Raw genomic sequence first — 20,722 nt, 5'->3', positions numbered from 1 at the left:
CAGGCTTGCAATGTCTCACAAGCTTTGCCAACCTCCCTTCATATTTTTTATTTCTTTTGATGATCACTTTCACAACTCCAGCTTTCATGTTTGTTCATACAGAACATTAGCACTTCTCAGCTACCCCACTAACAAGCATTAGGACTCCAGCCTTCCTACGCTAGCTTAAAAGAGAATACCTATCAGCTACCCTGAAGAATGCTGCAGTACCACAATCATCGCATAAGAATAATTTCAAAAGCAAGACGTAGGCTAAACTGAAAAAAGAATCAAAGACTTAAATTATACCAGTGATATACAATCGGGTAACCTTCAGGAGATTAATCGCCAAAATACAATTCAAAACAAGCCACACACCTTCAAAAGCATTTAAGAAGCAATAAAATTAATGTTCTTTTTTTGTTTGTTTTTAAGTATGGACTTATGGAAATGAGTCAGGACACAGCAGACCTATCCCACAGTCTCTGTCTCTCAGTAGGTTAAATATTCCACAGAACAGCAGGCAGAATTTCTGCACATCTGCCACTCAGTTACGGACAATGGTACTGCCTCTCCACAACTTATTCCATTTAACATCCTGAACAGCCTGTATTCTCCCTTCAAAGAAAATGTCTGTTGAACACTATTCTCAGTCTACTCAGGGGATCCTTTTATTCATCCTATTCCCTTTATTCATCCTTGAGCTGCAATATGATTGACATCTTTTCCATCAGAATTGTAAGGCAGCGTGACAAGCTAATTATTACATAAGAGATGATATACATTACCTCTCCAGGTCAGCCCAGAATCCCTTATTTGGATGTCATTTTAAAAATTATAGGCTTTAATAACTTCTGCATCATTCTAGTCCAGACACTATGCTCTTTGGTGAGAAGAAAAGTTTTCCTGAAAATGAAGGCTTTCTATTTCTATGTATGTTTTTGTGAATGCTACCAGTACAAGACAGATACCGCTAACCCTTCTAGGTTAGAAAGAATAGAAGAAAATATTTCTTTGATTTTTGTTTGTTTGCTTGGGGAGGTGAGGGGGCCTCCCCAGGAACAAAACAAGTGACAAAAAGACTTGCCTTTTTAAACCAAGTTTATGGTTTGGTTTCACAGTTTAAGCTGACTAAAATTAGTTATCTTTTGCCCCACAACTAACTTTCTGTGCCACAGATAGATCTCATGCCAAAAATGTATTAATATCTGATAACAGCAACAAAACAGGGGAGGAGGCACATTAGAACAAGCAAATGCATTCATACGTTCAGAATGTAGTCGAGGCAGGAGACAATTAGAGAAGGAAATTCAAAATATAAGGCATTTCCTGAGGATTAATGAGTGGGTGGTAGTATTTGATAGTCAAGGGCAGAATGGGTTCTGAAGCCAGCACAATTCATTAATTCCCCAGGCAACACAAACTGGGACTCTGTTAATTTTTTTCCCTTTTTGCTGTACTCATTATTTTCCTCAACTTTTAATTAAAATTTCCATTTACTGTACCACCATCGTTCCTTCAGAGCCAAACTGTGTATGTCTGAATAGTGCTACTATGGTAAAGGACATCTATAACATTTTTGGATTAATTCCTGGTACAAAAGGCCAGACACCTTTTTCAAGTTTAAGAAAGTTCTTCTAATCATCTCATATAGGCTAAAAACATTGTCTGATTTAGAAACATTGGGAGTTCAGCAGATATGATCATTTCCTCTCTTACAAGCTGCTTGATGGCCTCCATTATCTTAGCGCTAAGAGTCAAAGAGAGTATAAAGAATTGAAGAGCGTAAGTTATTTTCAAGCTTCCTTTCAGCTCCTTAGGAAGCTGCATCCACTAGTGTATTATTTAACGCGTCCTAAAACAACAACCATCACCTCCACCATCATAACTCCATACTAACCTGTGACTGGTGCATCTATGTCCAGCAAATTTTTTTCCTGACGAAGAATTGAAGCTCCCTCTGTTATTATTCTCAAAGCAACGCTTTCTTCCAGTCTCCCTTCTTTCATAAGGTGTGCCTTTAAGATATCCACACGGGGTTTTCCATCATTATCAAACACTTCCTTAGCTGTGAGCCGGTGACTTGGAGGAAATGGGACAGCTGCATGAAGAAAAAAAAGTGTCATCACTTTTTACAGTAAAGCCTCTATTACTAATCATGACACATTTCAAAAAAAGAGTCATCTCTACTGCTGAACAGTACTGGAATGAATTTTCTACTGCCTCTTATATCTTGTGGGTTAAAGGGTACATAAATGAAGATATCACTGAAGCATACGTATTCTGCAGACTGAGTTATCCACGCATATGAGAACAACTGTTTCGTGTTTATAACAAAATTGAAAGGAAGACTTATGCCACATTTACAGATAGATATGTGCAAACAAAACAAAAAAAGGCATGGGGATTTCAGGGAAAGAAGGGAGTGGAGCTTCCAGGGCTCTGGTAGCACTGCAAAGCATCGACATGGATGCACAAACCAGTGTGATATTTAATTTCTGTGCACAGACATGCACAGATACACTCCAATTAAAATGCTGAACTCCAAGACTGTCCTCTCTGTAATGACTTGGGAGGAGGTAGAAGATGTCTTCTCCAGATCAGTTACACGAGACGCATTCCACCACCACCAAAGCGCACCTGCACGCAAAGCAGACCACTCCAGCAAAAGCTGCATCGGCCTAGAGTTTTAAATAAATTAATAAATCAGCTGGTTGCCCTAGCAACACGGCAACGACTAGCAGTCTGCGCACTGCCGTCACGTACGGGCTCGGCCTTAGAGCAAACTTCAGACGCTCACGCCTTCCCTCTCCCGAAGCCAGCAGGCTCCGAGGTGGTGCCGTCAGCCGCCAGGATGAGGCTGGAGCGTTATCCCAGCTTAACCCCCTTTCCCTCACGGTTCGGTCAGAGCAGCATTAGGCACTGCCTGCTGCAGGGTTAATTACCCTGCTCCCCGCCACAGCTGCAGGACAGTCAGATTATAGGGGAGCTCCGAGAGGGAAGAGGCAGCTGCAGGGCTGACCTCGGCCCTGCATCCCCTGAGCAACCTGGGCCCTGCCAAGGGCCTTTGTCCCCTGCCGAGCCTCTTCCTGGGAGCTCTGCTACACTGTGAGAAACGAGACACAGCAGACCAGTATGTCTGTTGGTTTCAATTTTCTTCACATTTCACGATCCCTGTGCGTTGGAAGCAGCCCACAGATCACACACATCGTTTAAAGCCTGACCCAAGAACTTCTACCAGAAGTAGCGGAGCAGATAATAAACAATTTCATTCTGTGCAGTTGTTTTCCACTGATACTTGAAACACACATGCCTTCAGAAAACACTTTCTTTTTTTGTCTCAACTTTTTGCTGCCCTGACTCCAGTAGTCCATGCACTGAAATACTCTGGTGTGGACTAATGAATACGGGTCTATGAAATTCACTGAAACTGGAGAACAGACAGAAAAGGGAACAAAATCGGGAAGAGGTGAAGTGCTGTCAAGCCCCAGACCCCACCTGGATTCATGTGTGCAGTGAACAACGAAGTTGAAACGCAGCCCTTGGTTTCAGAAGGGCCTTCCCCAGATCCATTACAGTTTTCTCAAGCAATCTACAAGAACTCCTAAACTGCTTTAAATTAGTTCATGCTTTGACTGCTACTTCTATAATTAGAGTTAAACTGGTAAAGACCAAAACCTCATTTTACTTTTTGCAACTACTGTGGTTAGGCGTAGCCCACGACACTCACAAAAATCAGGAGGTTTTGTGCTTTGCGTCTCTTTCAGGTATACCCACCGTAGGCCTCAATTCCTCAAAAGCAAGTCAACGATCTACACAGGCTATGAACAATTCGTTACACAACACAGAAAAAAAAACAAATCATTGTGAGATAAATGAAGGTGAGGGAGAACTCAGCAGTTCTCCACGTCTTTATCGTCCTGCTGGAGAAGAACTTAAATAAAAGGCCAGCTAGTTACAATAATCCTTCATCCTTCCTGAATGGGGGAAGGAGAGGAGAAAGTTGTTGCTTATCTCCAGTCCACGTGGCTGGAAGAAGCGCTACCATTAGCTTGCATTCCTTGGCAAGACAGAAGCCTCTCTTCTTCCCCTAAGGGATCGCGGTATAAAAACCTATGCAGCATATTGCTTCTTGGAGGTAACCGCCATATACAAATGCATGCCACGAGGAGATTTTTACATTTATAAAGACAGAGAGCAAAACAAACAAGCAAGCAAGCACACAAACAAAGCAAGCTATAAGATGTTACCTACTGATTAACAGAAAAATATGGCCCACACTGCAGCACTGGAAAAGCTCTGCAGGCAGATTTCTAACAAACATGTACCAGTGGCTAATTAAAGAAAAAAAGATACTGTTCCAACAGCGGATGATTAATGATTAATTAGCACAAACATGAGCGACTGAATAGAGCACAAATTGCATCTTCCATTATGAGAATATTAATTTTGTATATACACATACACAGCGCTTCCACAGAACAACATAAGAAATGGTCATGTTCATGTGGAAATCAGTTAAACAGAGTTCATTACTGGAATCGCCAACAAATGCCAGGATCAATCACAGTCCTCTTATAAATATAACAAACATTTAGTTTCCATTGCTTTATACAGCGTTACCATCCAAATACACAGGCATCTATCAGCTTCTCCACACCTGCTTGCTTTTTCTACTTTTCCTTAAACCTATGATATTAGTGCAAGCAACAAATAACTCTCTCTCCCCCAGTGGTTTTGTATTTGTCAGAAATAAAACTGAGAGCCTAACCAGACGGCAACTGTGCACACAGCATGCACAATACGGAAGAGTATGTAGCTAAGACAAAAAAAAAAGAATCAGTTGCAACCTTTTTTCCCCTCTTTACAAAAAAAATGACCTAAGTTTTGATCTCTTTGTGAAGCAAAATCTTCTGGTACTTGAATAATTCTCTGCTAGATACTCTGATTATCTAGAGGTGAGGAAAAATACTGCAGCAGCCCCTGTGTTAGCAGGAAAAAACCCTGGGAGGGAAAATGCTGGAGGCAGAGGCTGGGAAGAGCAGAGCCAGGACTGGGTGGCTGGCAAAGGCTTTGCTGGAGGAGCCCTGGAGAAGAGCCCAAGGAGGTGATGGCTGCTTAGAGCTGCTGGCACTGCCCCGGTGGGTGCTTCTGTAACGAGAGTTGGGGTCCCTGCTGCACAAAGATGGGGATGCAACCTCAGATGAAGAAAAGGGAGAGGCCATAAAACATGTGTGCATATAGCAAATACGTTTTGAAGAAGTTTGATGACAAATCCCACAAGAACACTAGACAAAGAAGTCATGCACGCTATCCATACTCTGGAAAATATAAGGCCTGGTCGCTACCTCCATTTATAGTTGTTTGAAACCTTTTAAAGGCACACCATTTGTTTCCTGGTATTAGCATTAAACAAGAAAAACTGCTCGCCATATGAAATACTATCACCAGGATGTGGTAATAAAACACAGACCATAGCAAAAAGCAATGAAACAGATTTTTAACCCTTTACCTCACCGTGTCAGCAGCATCCTCCCAAGACCTGAAAACACAAGAAAACTGTTGAGCCACTCGCTGTTTTTTTTGGTGGTGGTGGCAGTTGTTTTTCTTGTGCTTCCCGGTCTCTTGAACGTGTTCCAGCAAATGGAGAAAAAGATCAACCTGCTATTTTCCTGTTCTTGCAGACTCCTGCAGAACCCATCTTACTGATAACACAGCCACGGTAAAGGTCAGACACATTGTTACTGCTTCTCTCAAATATTAAGCAGCCTCTCCAGAACAAATAAATAAACCATAAAGAGCTGTGCTTAATTAGTGTTGAACATGTGCGCACACATAAATAAAATACAAGCATGCGGCAAAGAATGCATTATTGTGTTTATATATTATTCATTTCTAAATGAAGCTGTACACTATATTAATACTCTCAGAGGAGGCTGCCCGTAAGAAAAACTATCATCAATATCCAAGTTCCTTGCATTTTATCTCCCCTCTGTAACAAACTTCGTCCTGTAATTTCATACAACTAATGCCGTATGTCTGTTTGTAACTATGGCTAGAGCATGACGGACTTCTATGGGAAATAAGTAAATGCTTTCTTCTTCATTTGTAGGGGAAACACACCAGTGCCTACCATCACCTCAGTATTACAATATATTGCCTTTGTTTGATGGCAATTTGCAATTCTGCACTTCAAGAAACATTGGCACAGCAGCAGTGGTGACAGCACGGGTTCGTGAACAGGTCGATGCCTCCTCCACACGCAGAAGAAAAGCTCACAAAAGGGTCGCTGCAGCTTTCCCCACCCCACTCCCATCTACTTATTCATGATCTTTGGACCCAGATACACGCAATGTCTCCCTGCCACCTCAGAAACTCCAACAAAACCGCGTTTTCAAAGGACAGTAACATTTTTAATAGCTACCTAAATACTTTTTTCAGGCTGACTTTGAAAGTCTACCCCCATTTCACATACACTGTGCACGGTCACGCTGGCCAATACATAAAGCAGCAGACGGATCACCTTTCGACCTACTTTTAACATTTTGTGATCTGATTGTCTATGTTCTTATACATTTAGCCGTGAATTTCTGGCTTACAAGGTTTCTGTGAACCAAAAGGGAAAGAACGAAGTAAATATTTTTTTCCACGACTTACTTCAGGTGGCAGATAGGAGCTAGCGAATGAGTCACTGTCACTGATAGCTGACAGAGGAACAGAGCGAAGCCTCCCAGGCAGCACAGAGCTCACCAAAGCAGGGAAAGGGGGGAAAAAGCACTGCCAAAATCTCTCTTAATGCTGACACGTATAGAAAGTGCGCAGAATTGCCACATGACAAACGTCCCTTTCCACAGATTTCCTCAGGCAGCATATAGATGGATGATGTTTTTGTCTCCACGTACAAGTTATCCAGTGACAGATTAGCCATTCAATCCAACCAGATCACTGTGATCTTCTCTTAACCTGCACATTTTCCTAGCAGGTATTTTAAGGAGCAATAAACAGGAGAGTGAGTTACTTAGAAGACATCATTTCTTTAAATATAAAATTTTGTACAATAGCACTTTTAACATATGCAAGTTCTTGTTTTCTTTTTTTTTGTCCATTTGAGTTGAGAGTAAAAAATGTCATTAACCGGTAAAAATCCAAATATTCGTATGAGAGTGAAAAACTCAACTCAGAATAAAATTTTCTCAGTGGAACTACAAGTGCAACTCATTCTGCTATTTTTGAAGAACTCTCGGGTTTCACCTTACAATAGCTAGTTTCATTAAGGCTAGGCACAGCTGATGCAAACCCTACCTTGAAGCTATTACTGACTCTGAAACATCACTGGAATTAGCAACACATCTCTAAAAGATCCAACTCTAATGCGCCGTTTTAAGACATTATGTACCTGAGGACTGCTTCTTTATTTATTTTACTAAACACGTTCATCAGATTTTCACAAAAACAGTTTGACTAAACTAAATAATTGCCAATACGGTGAAAACAGCAGAAACTGAAGTCTGGAAAACGTATCTACAGTATAAAATAAACTATGAGGATTACAAATTATCTACAGAAATTTAGCATCAATTTTCCCATGGCCAAGAAGTTCTTGCAGCATAGTTGGAAGTGCTCGGCACAGATGTATTTGTTTAAAGATGTAATTAGATCAATCTCCCAAAGAACAAGGCATGCTACTTCACAGAAAGCTGCCAGTTACCAGGGGCGAGCTAGTCAATAACCTATCAAGAAACAGTCCGTCAAAAAGAAGGTGCTGCTACATGAAGTCACCTCAGAGTAACAGCATCTGCAAACCAATTCAGGAAGCAGAGAGAAGGGTCATTCCCCAGTCAAGCCCACATATACTGAACTTACGAGAAAAATAGGAAGAAGAGAGTTCCTTCGACAGATACGTTAAACAGCTGTCTCATTTGGCAGCATGGAAAGTGGGGCACTTGAGAAGAGGCGATAATACCTGCAGCCCAAAATTAACCACCACCAGTAGAGTGAGCAGTCAGTTGTGTTAAAAATAGTCAACTCATAGTCCTTTTAACATAACACATGTACAAAACCCACCACGGCAGGGTTGCTTTATTGTTGTTGAAGAGGTTAACCAATTTTAGTCATTTATATCATCACCAAAAGGTACTACGAGTTGGCACGGAAGTTGCTGCACAAAACAGACAGAGATGAGTTGTGCTAGCAGCATTTCTCATTATCTGTAGGCTCAGAAGAAAAATAAATAAAATGAAAAAAAAGAAATAACTAGCCAAGACACTTCATCAAGTATTACAGCTCTGAGGAGTTAGCTCGCTATTTTTAATACCTTTTGACATTTCAATCACAACTAGAGAACACAACAGCGACGATGGGAGTGCCCCCGACCAGCTTGCCTAGCTCTGGATGGAGGCTGTGCTGCGAAGGTGTTTGTAAAAGGAAGGCCTGAGTCCGTCATGCAGCGCCCTCAACCTAGCGCCAAGTTGTTTCCAGACGCGAAGGCTCTTGAAGCGGCCACCTAATTAAAATGCTGAGTTGTGCACTTTCTCTACCTGCTTTTCTGAATTAAGTTATCAGTTTCACTTGGAATAATTGCACTTTTGCAGAAGATTGATCCCTGAACTAAATCGCTGGCAGTTCCTTCACCTCCACTACTTGGGCAACTTTTCACCTTGAGGTTGGAAGCTACGTGTGAGCTCAGGAGCCAGAAGGCCACGTGGCACATCCTGTAAACAGGATGAACTGGAATCCCTAGCCACAGGAACAGGGGCAGTGCAAGCTCCTCCATCCATCTCTAGCCAGTACACATCACCTCCTCACCCCTCACTTGCATTGCCCTACTTAAGTCAATCTGCCCGAGCACACCACAAGCAGTCCTCATGCAGCACAGCTCTGTGATACATATAGGAAGACAATCCTTGACACAAAGCACTTCTGCAGGATATGACCCTCAAGCTTGCAAAGGAATGACCCATTCTCCCCCCATAACACCTAACCCTCGCTACTTTACAGGAGAAAGTCGCATCCCACCGGCTGCAAAGCAGGGACTGTACTTTTTTGTCACCTCTCAATGATGAGGCTACATTTTGGACAGGATAATCTTGTCTCAACTACCTCTGTTATTTGAATAGGCACAAATGGCCCCTTCTGCAAGCATATTTGTGACACAGTGGACAGAAAGGACACCAGAAGTCCCCATTAGCTTGGAACCCACAGAACAGGGCTGAAATTCTGTCATTTCTGTTGAATTATTTGGCTCAGCTAAGAGATTATTTTCAGCAACTTCAGATCTGAATTACTGTCAGTCTTTCCATTAAAGTTACCCATTCTCATAGCTATCAGGCAAGAGGATTAAATGTCACAGTGCTACCCCTTTCCACAGTTTCAAGAATCGGTCTGGTCTTTTCATCAAATTATTGGCCTCTTCCAGACCTAACAATAAGCCAAGTACATAGCAACCCGTCTTCAATTCTTCAAAAGAATAAAGACAAAATAACCAATGCCTTCATAAACTCCTCATAAAAATCTTACTTAAGAACAACCATAAGTAGCTATTCCAATTTAAGCCACCACAAAGAAATAGTCATTAAAAACAAAACAGAACCACCCACCAGTACAGGACTGGGTATAATTTATATTCAATGTGGGAAACCTTAAGAGCCATAAAGATGAATTCAGATATAGGGGTTCTTTAAAGAGGTTAGAGAAGTGAAACATTATTCTTACTCAGAGCTCTAATCAAGAGTAATAAAACATACCAAGACCTGGATAAACACAGAAAACTGCTTTGGTTGTTTGATTTTAGTCTGATGAAGTGATTGACATGTATCCATCCCAACTGCTCTGAACATTCTTCATATCAGTAACAAATATAAATTTTCATTACTGCTAGTTGAAGCAAAGGAGTTTTTAGACTGGAATCATTACAAGCCAAATCTAACTCGAATCTTGCCTCCACAATCATTATCAATCAGCAATAAAAAAAATTTTCTCAAGAAAAAAATCTAAAAAGGCACAGAAAGGCATCTACAGGCAACATACGCATCACACAGAACACCCTGGGAACCTAGGAAAAAGTACACGTTGGAAAGGGGAAGGGAAAGAGGTACACTTTTTAAAAGGTGCCTTAAAGGAACGTTTCAAAAGTCAAAGGACTGGGTTTGTTTGAAATATAATATTGTAGGGTGTGTGGTTATTTAGCAACGGCATTCCCAAAGTATCTTTTGGCCAACTGTTGGAATAAACAAACAAATCCTAACAGTCTTACTGAGCACAAAACAACATGTGTTCCTGTAAAATATTATAAAAATACATCCTTTCCCTATGTTCAAGATCATACATGAATATTTTTGACATTTAATGTTCCCTCCTGTCCACAGTTTATGGATAAAAAACAACTACAAAGTAAAAGAGAGAGGAAAAATTAACTTTTTCAGGAAACCTTTCCAATTAGGACCAAAACATACAGCTAAAACTGGAAAATGTGATTGTAGCTTCCTGGCCTCATCAGCAAAGTTTGTTTTTCTACTTTGTGTTACACCCAAGTTTTTCCATAGGCCTCCAACTGCATACTGTTGAGCTTTGTTTTTATTAGCTTTTGGAACAGAGAACAATCATTATCCACAGTTTAAATTCCTTTATAGGAACAATTCATTTGGAGAAAACAAAGTCAGAGGAAAAAAAGCCCTGTAACAATGGAAAATACCAAAGATCTTCCAAGACTCAGATAAGGAATCAGGCGTACTCCTCCATCCCCCAAGATACTTGAGTGATGGATAACTTCTCTTCTATGGTAAGACTGAACTATTGTTCCCAATTGGAAGCAATTAAGAAGCAATCGCATGTGGGCAATAACTGAAATTATTTAAATATATTGGAAAAAAAATATCAATTCTTGGACCTGAATAACCTACAGGTATCAACACAGATTATGGAACTGTTTTGCTCTGAATTTCTTGTTCAAACCATTTCAGTCCATAGACACTAATAAATCTATCTCAGTCTCGTATCTGGCAACACATATAGAAGAAGCACTGCTGACAATTCCTCACCTAGAAACCAAAATCTTAGTTCGGTCCCTCTCACAGATTTTGGGCACCATGAGGTACCATAACCAAGTCTGGCCAGAAATCAGCTTAGTTCAGGTGAAAGCCTGCTGTGCGCCATGCAAAGGGGAAGCAAAGCACACATCTTTTCCTTTCCAAAATTGTTCAATCAGGACAAGGCTCAGCTACAAGGAAGTTTCAGCATGCAAACACTGACCAGTGTGCATAGATAATGCATCTCACATTAGTCCATAAAGTTGTTAAAAAGGGTCTTAGACAGAAAGATGAAGAAGTTATAACATTTATGGTTAAATGTTTTATTGCAGAAGTTGCTTTGGTTAAACATCATACTACAAAAGTCACTTCCTGGAACACAAAACAGTAGCTCACCTATCCCTGTTACATGAAAATCGTGAAGCTATTTACCAAGCAGAGGAAATAGAATTTCCTGCTATCCTTGCAAAGTAATCCCTAAAAAAAAAAAAAAAAAAAGTACCTTTATGTTGTCACATTTCAAATTTAGGATGTTTTGGCATCTAGCAATCAACACATTGCCCAAAGAGCCTGCAGCCAACAGCACAAAGACACTGGGATAGGAACACTTAACAGATCTTGGTGTTAGTCTGACTGCTTCTTCCAGGCTCTAAGCCACTAGTGCTGACCAATGCCACCCTCAAGTAGCACGTCTGAATTGTTCAAATTTTGATTTATCCACCCCCCTCTCCTCAAAACCTTCAGGGCAAAAAAAAAGAAAAAGAATAAAAGGAAAAAAAAAAGCAGCACACCTTACCTGAGCCAGTAACTTTCAGGACATGAAAAACATTATAACATTAATGTCTGAACTACTCCATGTGAACTAAATAAAAAAATCATGTTGATTCATAAATGGCAATATGGTTTATTACTTAGCTGGTCACGAGAAATGCAGAAAGTAGATCTACAACATCACTTTCCACATCAGTCAGACAAGGCCAAAGCTGTATAAAGAGTAAAGGCTTATAACCAGAGGTACGTGCCTGGCCTAAGTGCACCAAGAGCCAAATTAACCTTAAAATGTAGTCAGAAACTGCAGTTGATGGATTATTTATTTATTCAGACCCAAATGGCTTTGCTTTAGTAGCATTTTTTGCCTTTGACAGAGATTTTAAATCAGCATAAAAGTGTATCTGTACGGACTCATACTGGCTGATGCTTTGAATACTCAAATACAGTTCAAATGACTGGCTTCTCCTGGAACTGAACTTTAATCAACTCACCACACGCTCAACACAATTTGTTCTGTCTTGCCTGATAGCAGAGATACTGCTTGCTAGTTCAAACTAATACCCCCACTATGAAAGTCTATTCAAGACCTACGAGAACCTTCACTAAGGGAATTCGGCACAGCATTTTCAGAAAGGGTACAAGAAGAATGGAAAGGGTACACAAGTCCTCCACTGGCCCTGTAAACAATAGTGCCTTTCACTCCTGACGAAAAGAATTGAAACTATTCCAATATATTGTATGAACCAATTCCCAACAACTCCTTGTTCTTCCTTCAACATACTTGAGAACTAATTTTCTTGTGATGTTACTGCAGTTCACATAGATCAGTGCTAAAGATTATGGACCACATTCATCACTGTGTTATGCCGCTGTAATTCCATTAAACAAATGGTCTTTCTAATCCAGCCTTAGCAGATCATGCTGCGAGCTTTGAAACAGGGTTCAGCCTGCTCGAGATGTCTAAATAAAACTTACCAAACCAAATTGAGTTACGCTGGCACTAATCTGAAGTAATGTGGCCATGAATCAGCCCTGGTATTTTTGTTCTGTTTTCATGGCTCGGCTCTACTGGCAGTTACACCACCGCGTGTCAACACAGAAATTTTCCCCTGGAATCGTCTCCAAAGTAGCACCTCTCAGCATCCATATTTATTTCCATCAGCTAACCTGGACTGCTGTAAAAAGCTGCTTTTAGTTTAAAAAAAAATCTTGGGAAAACGCATGCAGGATGTAAATAAAAAAGGATTTTGTGTTTTTTTTTTTGTTTTGTTTTTTAAACTGTTGTTCAGCTGTGTTTTATCTGGGCATACATGGCAGAAACAGAGACAGTTTCAAAGCCCTTGGTATAAGCCTCTAGTCCTGTATTTAAAAGGATATTGAAGCCAAATCCTCCTTTTTTGTCCTAAAGATGCTTTTATATTTTTGTAAACCGTATCTCCCCTCAAATCTCAATCGCCATGTAATAAACATGTTGGATAAAAATAAATCTGTCTAAACTTATCATTTTGCTGATACTCAGTGAAACATTCTGTTCTTAAGCAGAGCGTTCGCGTTTGAAAAAGCAGCTTTATTAGGCTATGAGAGAGGAGGAGACGTGTGCTTCACTCCTAGCTCTGTCATGTACAAGCAATTTAATCTTCACTTGCCGATGACTACATCCAGAGACCTCAGCACCGGGGTGCTCGCTTCTGCATCCCGCAGGCGTGCGTCAGGCACGTGGCTGCGTGAAGGATGCCCCGGGAGAGATCAGCACAGCAGAAGGGGACTCCCAATGTGCTCACCAAGACAGCAAAGCTACGAGAGAGAGAGGGAGCCGGGGAGAGAGGAACCGTGCTGCTGCAGCCTAGGCAGGCGCAGTCCCCAGGCAGAGAAGAAGCTGAACTTACACCGTCTGCTCCAAAGCCTGTCCCGTATTTAACGCTCAGGAGTTGCTGGAGAAAAAACGGGTTCATCTGTTCTAGGGCCAGGAAGGTGGGCAGTGCTCCTCTCCTGCACAAACAACTTGTCTCCAGTCCTTAGCTGACTGGGGTCTTTTGGGCTCCCACCCCCCACCAAGCAGTAAATTTTCAAGATTCTTCAGCTTCTTTAAGCTGAAGAAATTGTCTTTTCCTCCAGGAAGAGATAGAGTGCTAGTGCACCTTCCCTGGAAGTGGAGGTTTTACTCCTCTTTAAACTGATGAGCTTTAATTAACTTGGGATGCAGCTATGGCTACAGGATGAATTGGGGGGAGGGAGAGGAGGAGAAGAAGGGGTGGACAATTGTGCAAGTTGATGGTGCAGCAGGATAGGCTTGCAGTGTGTGCACATTTATAAAAATAGTTATTAATAGTGAACATTAGAACAGATATAAAATGAACATGTTTTTCACATAGAGAACAGCAAAACCAAAAGCAGCAAATAGGACTCAAGGGTTGTAGCAAAGCTCTCAAGTCAGGTTTTCTGTAATATTTCTGCTAATGCATGAAAGTAATCATCATTAGCCAGCAGAGAAGCCACAGATGATGTTGTCATGGAAATAACAACAACAGATCCATTCACCAATGGATGGCAAACAATAAAACTAGCCTACACATTTGCACTGGTTCTTAATCTCTCAAAATTATTCGTTCGCTGCGTTACCAAGATACGAGCTCACCTCTAAAGGTTTACCAGAATTTTTTTTTGAATAGATGACCTTAGCAAGAAACAGGACTTTTATCCAAAATTATATATAGCTGATACTACTGATCTAAATAATAGAGCTGGTCTATTACACTATTACCGATATAAAGCAATGCAGCAAGCCTTATTCAAAGCCTAGCACCGAGAAGTGACCCAGCACATACAATCACAAATGTGCGAGCTGTTTTTTTTTTCTCCTCCTCTGAGAGATAGCACTGTGCTGTTCTACTTTGTTAGATACGTTACTTCATTTCTGCATATCATCTTGAGTCACAAAAACCAACTTTGACTTAAGTGGAACATGGAGCTGTTAGTGCTTTTATTCAAATATCAAGGGGCTAGTTCCTGCTACTAGTGAATGAAAGAAGCATCCTTCCAAGACCGCAGTTATCTTTATCATTGAAAAACGGCTTTGCATTAAGTGTATAATAAAGACCACAGATGAAAGGCATACTTCACAGCTCGAACAAGGGGGAACAATAAGGCACAATGCAAGAGGATTCACTGGCTGTTGCTTTATGCAGATCTCCAGCCCCGCGCAAGAGAGGCGGCAGCAGCAGCAGGAAGATCAGAGACACTCCGGGAGAAAGAAAAATTCACAGCCTGAACAAGTAGGGGGAGAACAAGCAGGATAAAAAGGTAGGAAAAAGTTTGATAAATGCAGCAAGATGTCTGCGACAATGCTGCATTCTAACACCCTGATGCAAGCCAGACTAGACTAGGTGAACACATCACGTAAAACACAAAATATTTGCCTCATCTCTCAGCTGAGCCTCTACCGTGGATCCTGCAGATGTCTGATATTTACGCACAACACAAGCACTCTAAACCATCTCTGTCGCGGCTTGCTGTAGTTTTCTCCTAGGTAAGAGAACAAAGGCTTTTGCAAAGGCAGTTTGTTCAGAGAAGAGACAAACCCCTTCTAGCTTTGAACGTGCACATGAATGACATTCAAAAAATGACACAATATCCACAATATCATTAACTGGAAGATACAGTTGAAAGACCTTAGAAAGGTATGCGAAGAATTACACAGCCAGTACCTCAAACCCATTTTTCTGGATACGATATGGCCAAAGTAACAGTTACTATAGCAGATGGAGTGATAAAAGGAGGCACCTTTAAAAATTACAGTGATATTCCACAGCTAGTAATTCACCCTACATTTTCAAAATCAGCAGGGTTCTATATAAAGATATACTTCCAGCTTTGCAATATTAAAACATTTGCAAAAATTACAGTGATTATGTCTCTTAGAATGACTTCTCTGCTTTTAACTTCTGTTATCCTGCACCATCTGCAATCCACAGAAGTACCTATCAGGTGGACACAGACTGCACCTGGACATGAAATATTTAGAATACTCTACACAATTATTCTAAATAAAACATTATTAAATGCAAAATATAACAATCCGTTGAAGAAAGAAAATCTATACCACAGTGGTATCAAGACATACTGCCTATGCTCTTTTAACACTCGCATGTCTAGTAACAAAGGAAGGAATTATGACTACAGAAATAATGCATTCATACACCTGTATTTGTGTTTTCATTCACACAAAACCTATATAGATAAATAGATAGAATCTGTAATCTATCTATACACATGTAGAGAAAAGTTCCAGCACCTATAACAACTTTTAGTTCCTTTTCACACACACACACAAAAATTAAAATCACACCACACATAGCTGAGAAATGAAGAGCACTTCTCTAGGTTTGCTGACGGTAACGTCATCAACTGGTCACTTCTGAGATTGATTCTAAGAAATTCTTAGAGTGTCAATCGCAGAACGGTTTGGGTTGGAAGGGACCTCAAGTGTCATTCAGTTCGACCCCTCCTGCCATGGGCAGGGACACCTTCCACCAGACCAGGTTGCCCAAAGCCCCATCCAGCCTGGCCTTGAACACTTCCAGGGCATCCACAGCTTCTCCGGGCAACCTGTGCCAGTTCCTCACCACCCTCAGAGTAAACAATTTTCTCCCAACATCTAATCTATATTTCCCCTCTTTTAGTTTAAAACCTTTCCCCCTTGTCCTGTCATTACCTGATTCAGCAAAGAGTTGCTCCCATCCTTTCTATAAGCCCCCTCTAAGTATTGAAAAGCTGCAGTGAGGTCATCCCAGAGCCTTCAGCCTAAAGAAGAGAACATCCCCAGCCCTCTCAGCCTGTCTTCGTAGGAGTGCTCCAGCCCTCTGATCATCTTTGTGGTCCTCCTCTGGACCCGCTTGAACAGCCCCACATCCTCCTTGTGCTGGGGGCCCCAGTTCAAATGGGCCAAAATTAAACCAATTTTTTTAAAAGTTTGAGGGAAGTATACGTCAAAGTCTCACCACTTCAAATGAGATACTCCATCTGAATTCGAAGGGCAATGGACACTACTCCACATGCTCCCAAAAGCTTCAAGGATCATAACTAGCAAACAAAATGAACAGCTGTAAGCCTTCTAAACAGTACTAACTTCCAATCGATGCGAATTCAAGCACAAACTCCCAAATGCACATTACCACCAGAAATTCCTATTCCATTTGAACAAGTTTTCAAGTGAAGATGTAAAAAAAGAAATGTACCCTGGAGCTGTGAGTACCCCAGGCAATTTGGATCCTTCAGATCCTTCTAAAATAACGGGTACTACACCCAAAGTGCATACTGAAAGGAATTTCTCAGTACCAGCTACCTTCATTTTGACCCAAATCACTCCAACAGCCTTGTCTCTGTTCAAAGAGCATCTTAAGGAAAGCCATTATCTCCACAAGCAATATTACTTTGAGAGGAACGCACAGAAGAGTCTCTCACGTTCCACGGGCAGCCAGTGGGTAGCTCCAGGTTTGAAGTACCCTCTTTTATCACCAGAAAACTCTAGGGCCCTAGGGAGAAGGTGAGTCTTTCGAGGGCCTCCATTTCACAAAAAGTGCCTGTACAAACAAGCTAAACCAGTCACACACTGCAGGTAAGTGCTCGGCTGAGGGACAGATGCTTGTCTCCTCCTCACCCTTGGGAGTAATTTTAGATCAGCGATAAGGTCTTAGCCCTGTTATGAAGGTCTCAAAATACAATCAAAAAGGTACTGAATACCCCCATTTCCAATTTTAAAATAAAATTGATTTCTAAAATAAATTCTCCAAGGCAAAACAAATTAGTATGGTGATAGCAGCCCCCAGCTCTTCCATTCTGCTAATTGGACTTCTGGAGTGCCACTGGAGAGCTGAAACACTATTTAAATTTGCCTTCACACCTTTTTATAGTCTTTTCGTATTTGTAACATAAGAGACACTAGGCACAGTAGACTGTCTGGTTTTCATGACTAAACGGCAGCTTTTTTCTAATGGCCTACACTATTTCCTTAGAAATGCAGCTGTTCTGAATGTCTGGTATGACCAGACAAAACCAACGGTTGTCATTATCAACGCATCATATGCACATTACCAAAAGGATAAAATAATCCAGTATAAAAAAAATGCTTAAGGAGAAATAAATTTATAGAGTTGATAGAGATCAATAACCATCTTCGCATTAGGAATAACTTTGTTCTTCCCCTAGAGCACGTTATGACTGGAGACAACAGCGTTTTTCTATACTTGGTAAAATCACACTCTTTTAGACTACATAGTAGAAGTTAGAAGAGCAACATCAAAAAAACTGTGCTCCAGACCAGAATGCTCCCAGTCCATTAATCTGGTTCCAGTCCTGACATGCAAGAAAGCACATATTTTACTATGTACTTCACATTTATGAATGGCTTCCAGTAGCACATGTCTAAAAAAGACTGCAGAATCTCCCTCTATCTCATACACACACAAACACACACACAATCTCGATTACATGTTACCGTAGGATAAAACTAATTTTCACAATGCTTATACTGTATAGCACAAGACTTACTTAACTGAACTAATTCCTGTCATCAAACACCTGCAAAATCTTAACAGAAGCTGCAAAGGCCTAGCTGACTGGCATATAATTTTGTCTTGAAAACACATCACTGATGTATACTTCGGGACACTGAAGTCTAATTTGTGTCTTTTTATTACAATGCAACAAACTACTCCTCGGTGGGCAGCCAGGAGGGAAATCCAGCCTCCTCTCCGAGCGTAACTCATTCTGTGCCTCCTGGCCTACCGCCCACAGGTGGCCAGGTAGCCTTCTGGCGTCTGTGACACAAGTTTTTCTATTGATTTTCTGCCTGTAGAAGTATATCCAAGAATTAATCCATCTTTGAATACTTAAGTACTGCAGTTCAGCTCAGTGTATATTTAAGCTCCAGAGAGTCTGTGTTTTCGCTCTTCTTTTTTACCACAGCTGATTTCCTTCTACCACAGCCAGCAGAAGCAGTAAGGAGGTCTCCACCGCAGGAAAACAATGCACAACTCAGCATACTCCAGCTGAAAGTAGCACATTTAACCACTCATGCCTCCCACCGCCTGCACAGAGCCTCTGTTCGTGTTCATCCCTGCTCGGAAAGGTGACTGTGCTCTGGTACAAGCCGTGGCAAAAGCTTGTCCAGCAGTCTTCCCCCAGCATAACAGCCCACGTGCCTTTTCCAACATGCTTACCCCCGAGGTCTTCATGAATGATGCTAATGTTGCTACGTGACCTCTTGAATCAGTGCAGCAAGCAAAGAGAAGGCACTGTTAGGATGATTTTAGCCCTGCCTGAGCCTCACGATCTTTACACGACTTGCTTTGTTGGGCACAGGGACCAGACAAGACCTGTGGAAACCCCTTGACAGAGAAGCTCTGCAGTGCACTGTCTCAAATTCCTGACCAGAGTTGGTAGGCTCGAGCTTCTTGAACCATTTTCTGAATAATTTTAAATGAATGCTTGAATTGACAAGGGTTTATGGCATGCAACCTTGGACTTCCCTCTGTCTTTAAGTGAAAACCCACATTTATCTCCTATATTACTTCTTAGTCAATGCCCCCGAAAGCAATGCACAGTAGCAGCAATATAGCACCGACTGTGGAAGGAACATCTCTCACCTCACAACTGAGAAGTTATTTTAGATTTCATTTAAACTAAAAAATAGTAGGTTAATTACAGTCATTATTTGCTTAAAAGTTTTACCCTTCCTTTATCTCCCTCAAACATTATTAATCTCATAGACTGTTCTGTTCATAAACCCTATCTGATTGTTTTTATCAGACATTTTGTTTTCCTGAATATCTTTAAAGAACAGTCTTCAAACCATCACCATTTTGTTAGACAACAGGGAGACAACTATTTTTTAACAAAGAGGATGGTGAAGGTCAGGGACAAAATTTGCTCTGTTGAGGATGGGGTAATATTTCTAGCATTGCCTTCTGGGGCAAAGTACAGAACACCCTAAACTTTATAAGGAAAAAAGAAAGGACAAGATACTTGTTTCTCTCTGCTGAAAAGGCAGCACTGGGGGCATGCAAGTGAGACACTCTCGGCAGTATCAAGACAATTGCAATGACTTAGATGACAACTGGCTAGGAACTCATGTTACAGAACCAGCACCCTGATCGACCTTCTGGCAAACCAATATCTGTGAAGAAAGCAGCAGAAACAATCCCAGCCTTTTACACGTTCCCTTCGCACATCCTTTTCAAATTGCTTTCATTAATGAACAAAAAGAGATTTGCTATGAAAATCTAGAAATCGCCAGGAAACAAATCAACTATCAGCCACCTCATAGCCAGCGACAACTTCCACGAATTACTAATTCAATGTTCACACACAGGAGAGTGAATAATGCAACAAATACGTTTTAGAAGCGCGTTTAACTGGCTGCTCCATCAGCTCCGGATCGAGCCCATAAATGGCTTCGTTTGCCAGCACAGTTCACATTACAAGTAAGATCCACTGACCTTTAGGAGGGAGCAAAAAAACAAAAGAGCAAACCAAAGCCTGGTTTAACTACAACTTTCTGAAGCACAAGTTGAGGCATTTTCAATTATCTTTTATCAAATACTCAGTGAAACAGAGGAGATTAAATTAAGTGCACTTCAACTGAATCATTTTCTGCAGAATGAAGCAGTCTCAAATTGCTTGGCAACTTGATAAAGAGTAGAAAATCCTACCCTTCTGTCACTCAAGTGAAAGGCAAGTATTTATTACATATTACATTTGCACGACACAAAGGCTTTTCTAAGCCTAATATTATCTTAGCATTAAGAACATAAAGTTACAATGTTTACTAAGTAGGGTTTATGACACAAACAAAATCTTTTATGCTTGATTTCTTGAATGTCTGTTAACAAAGTCCAAGACCTCCTCTGGGAATTTCCCAAAGCAGCAGAGAATCCATTTCTTATCCAGAT

At 41.0% G+C, this 20,722-nt stretch overlaps 1 protein-coding gene across 6 annotated transcripts in view; it reads right to left on the bottom strand.

The window, feature by feature from the left end:
- Positions 1-20,722, bottom strand: part of PPP3CA (protein phosphatase 3 catalytic subunit alpha) — a 287,540-nt gene that overhangs the window by 114,701 nt on the left and 152,117 nt on the right. For all 6 annotated transcript variants that reach the window (XM_080590673.1, XM_080590674.1, XM_080590677.1 and 3 more), the window contains one exon: positions 1,880-2,080. In XM_080590673.1, the coding sequence (XP_080446799.1) occupies positions 1,880-2,080 (201 nt within the window). The remainder of the gene's footprint in view (positions 1-1,879; positions 2,081-20,722) is intronic.

This window comes from Anser brachyrhynchus (genome assembly GCF_964034855.1).
Source record: "Anser brachyrhynchus genome assembly, chromosome: 4".
Lineage (NCBI taxonomy): Eukaryota > Metazoa > Chordata > Aves > Anseriformes > Anatidae > Anser > Anser brachyrhynchus.
Note: the sequence above shows the minus strand (reverse complement) of the source record. Positions and strands in the feature narration are given on the sequence as shown.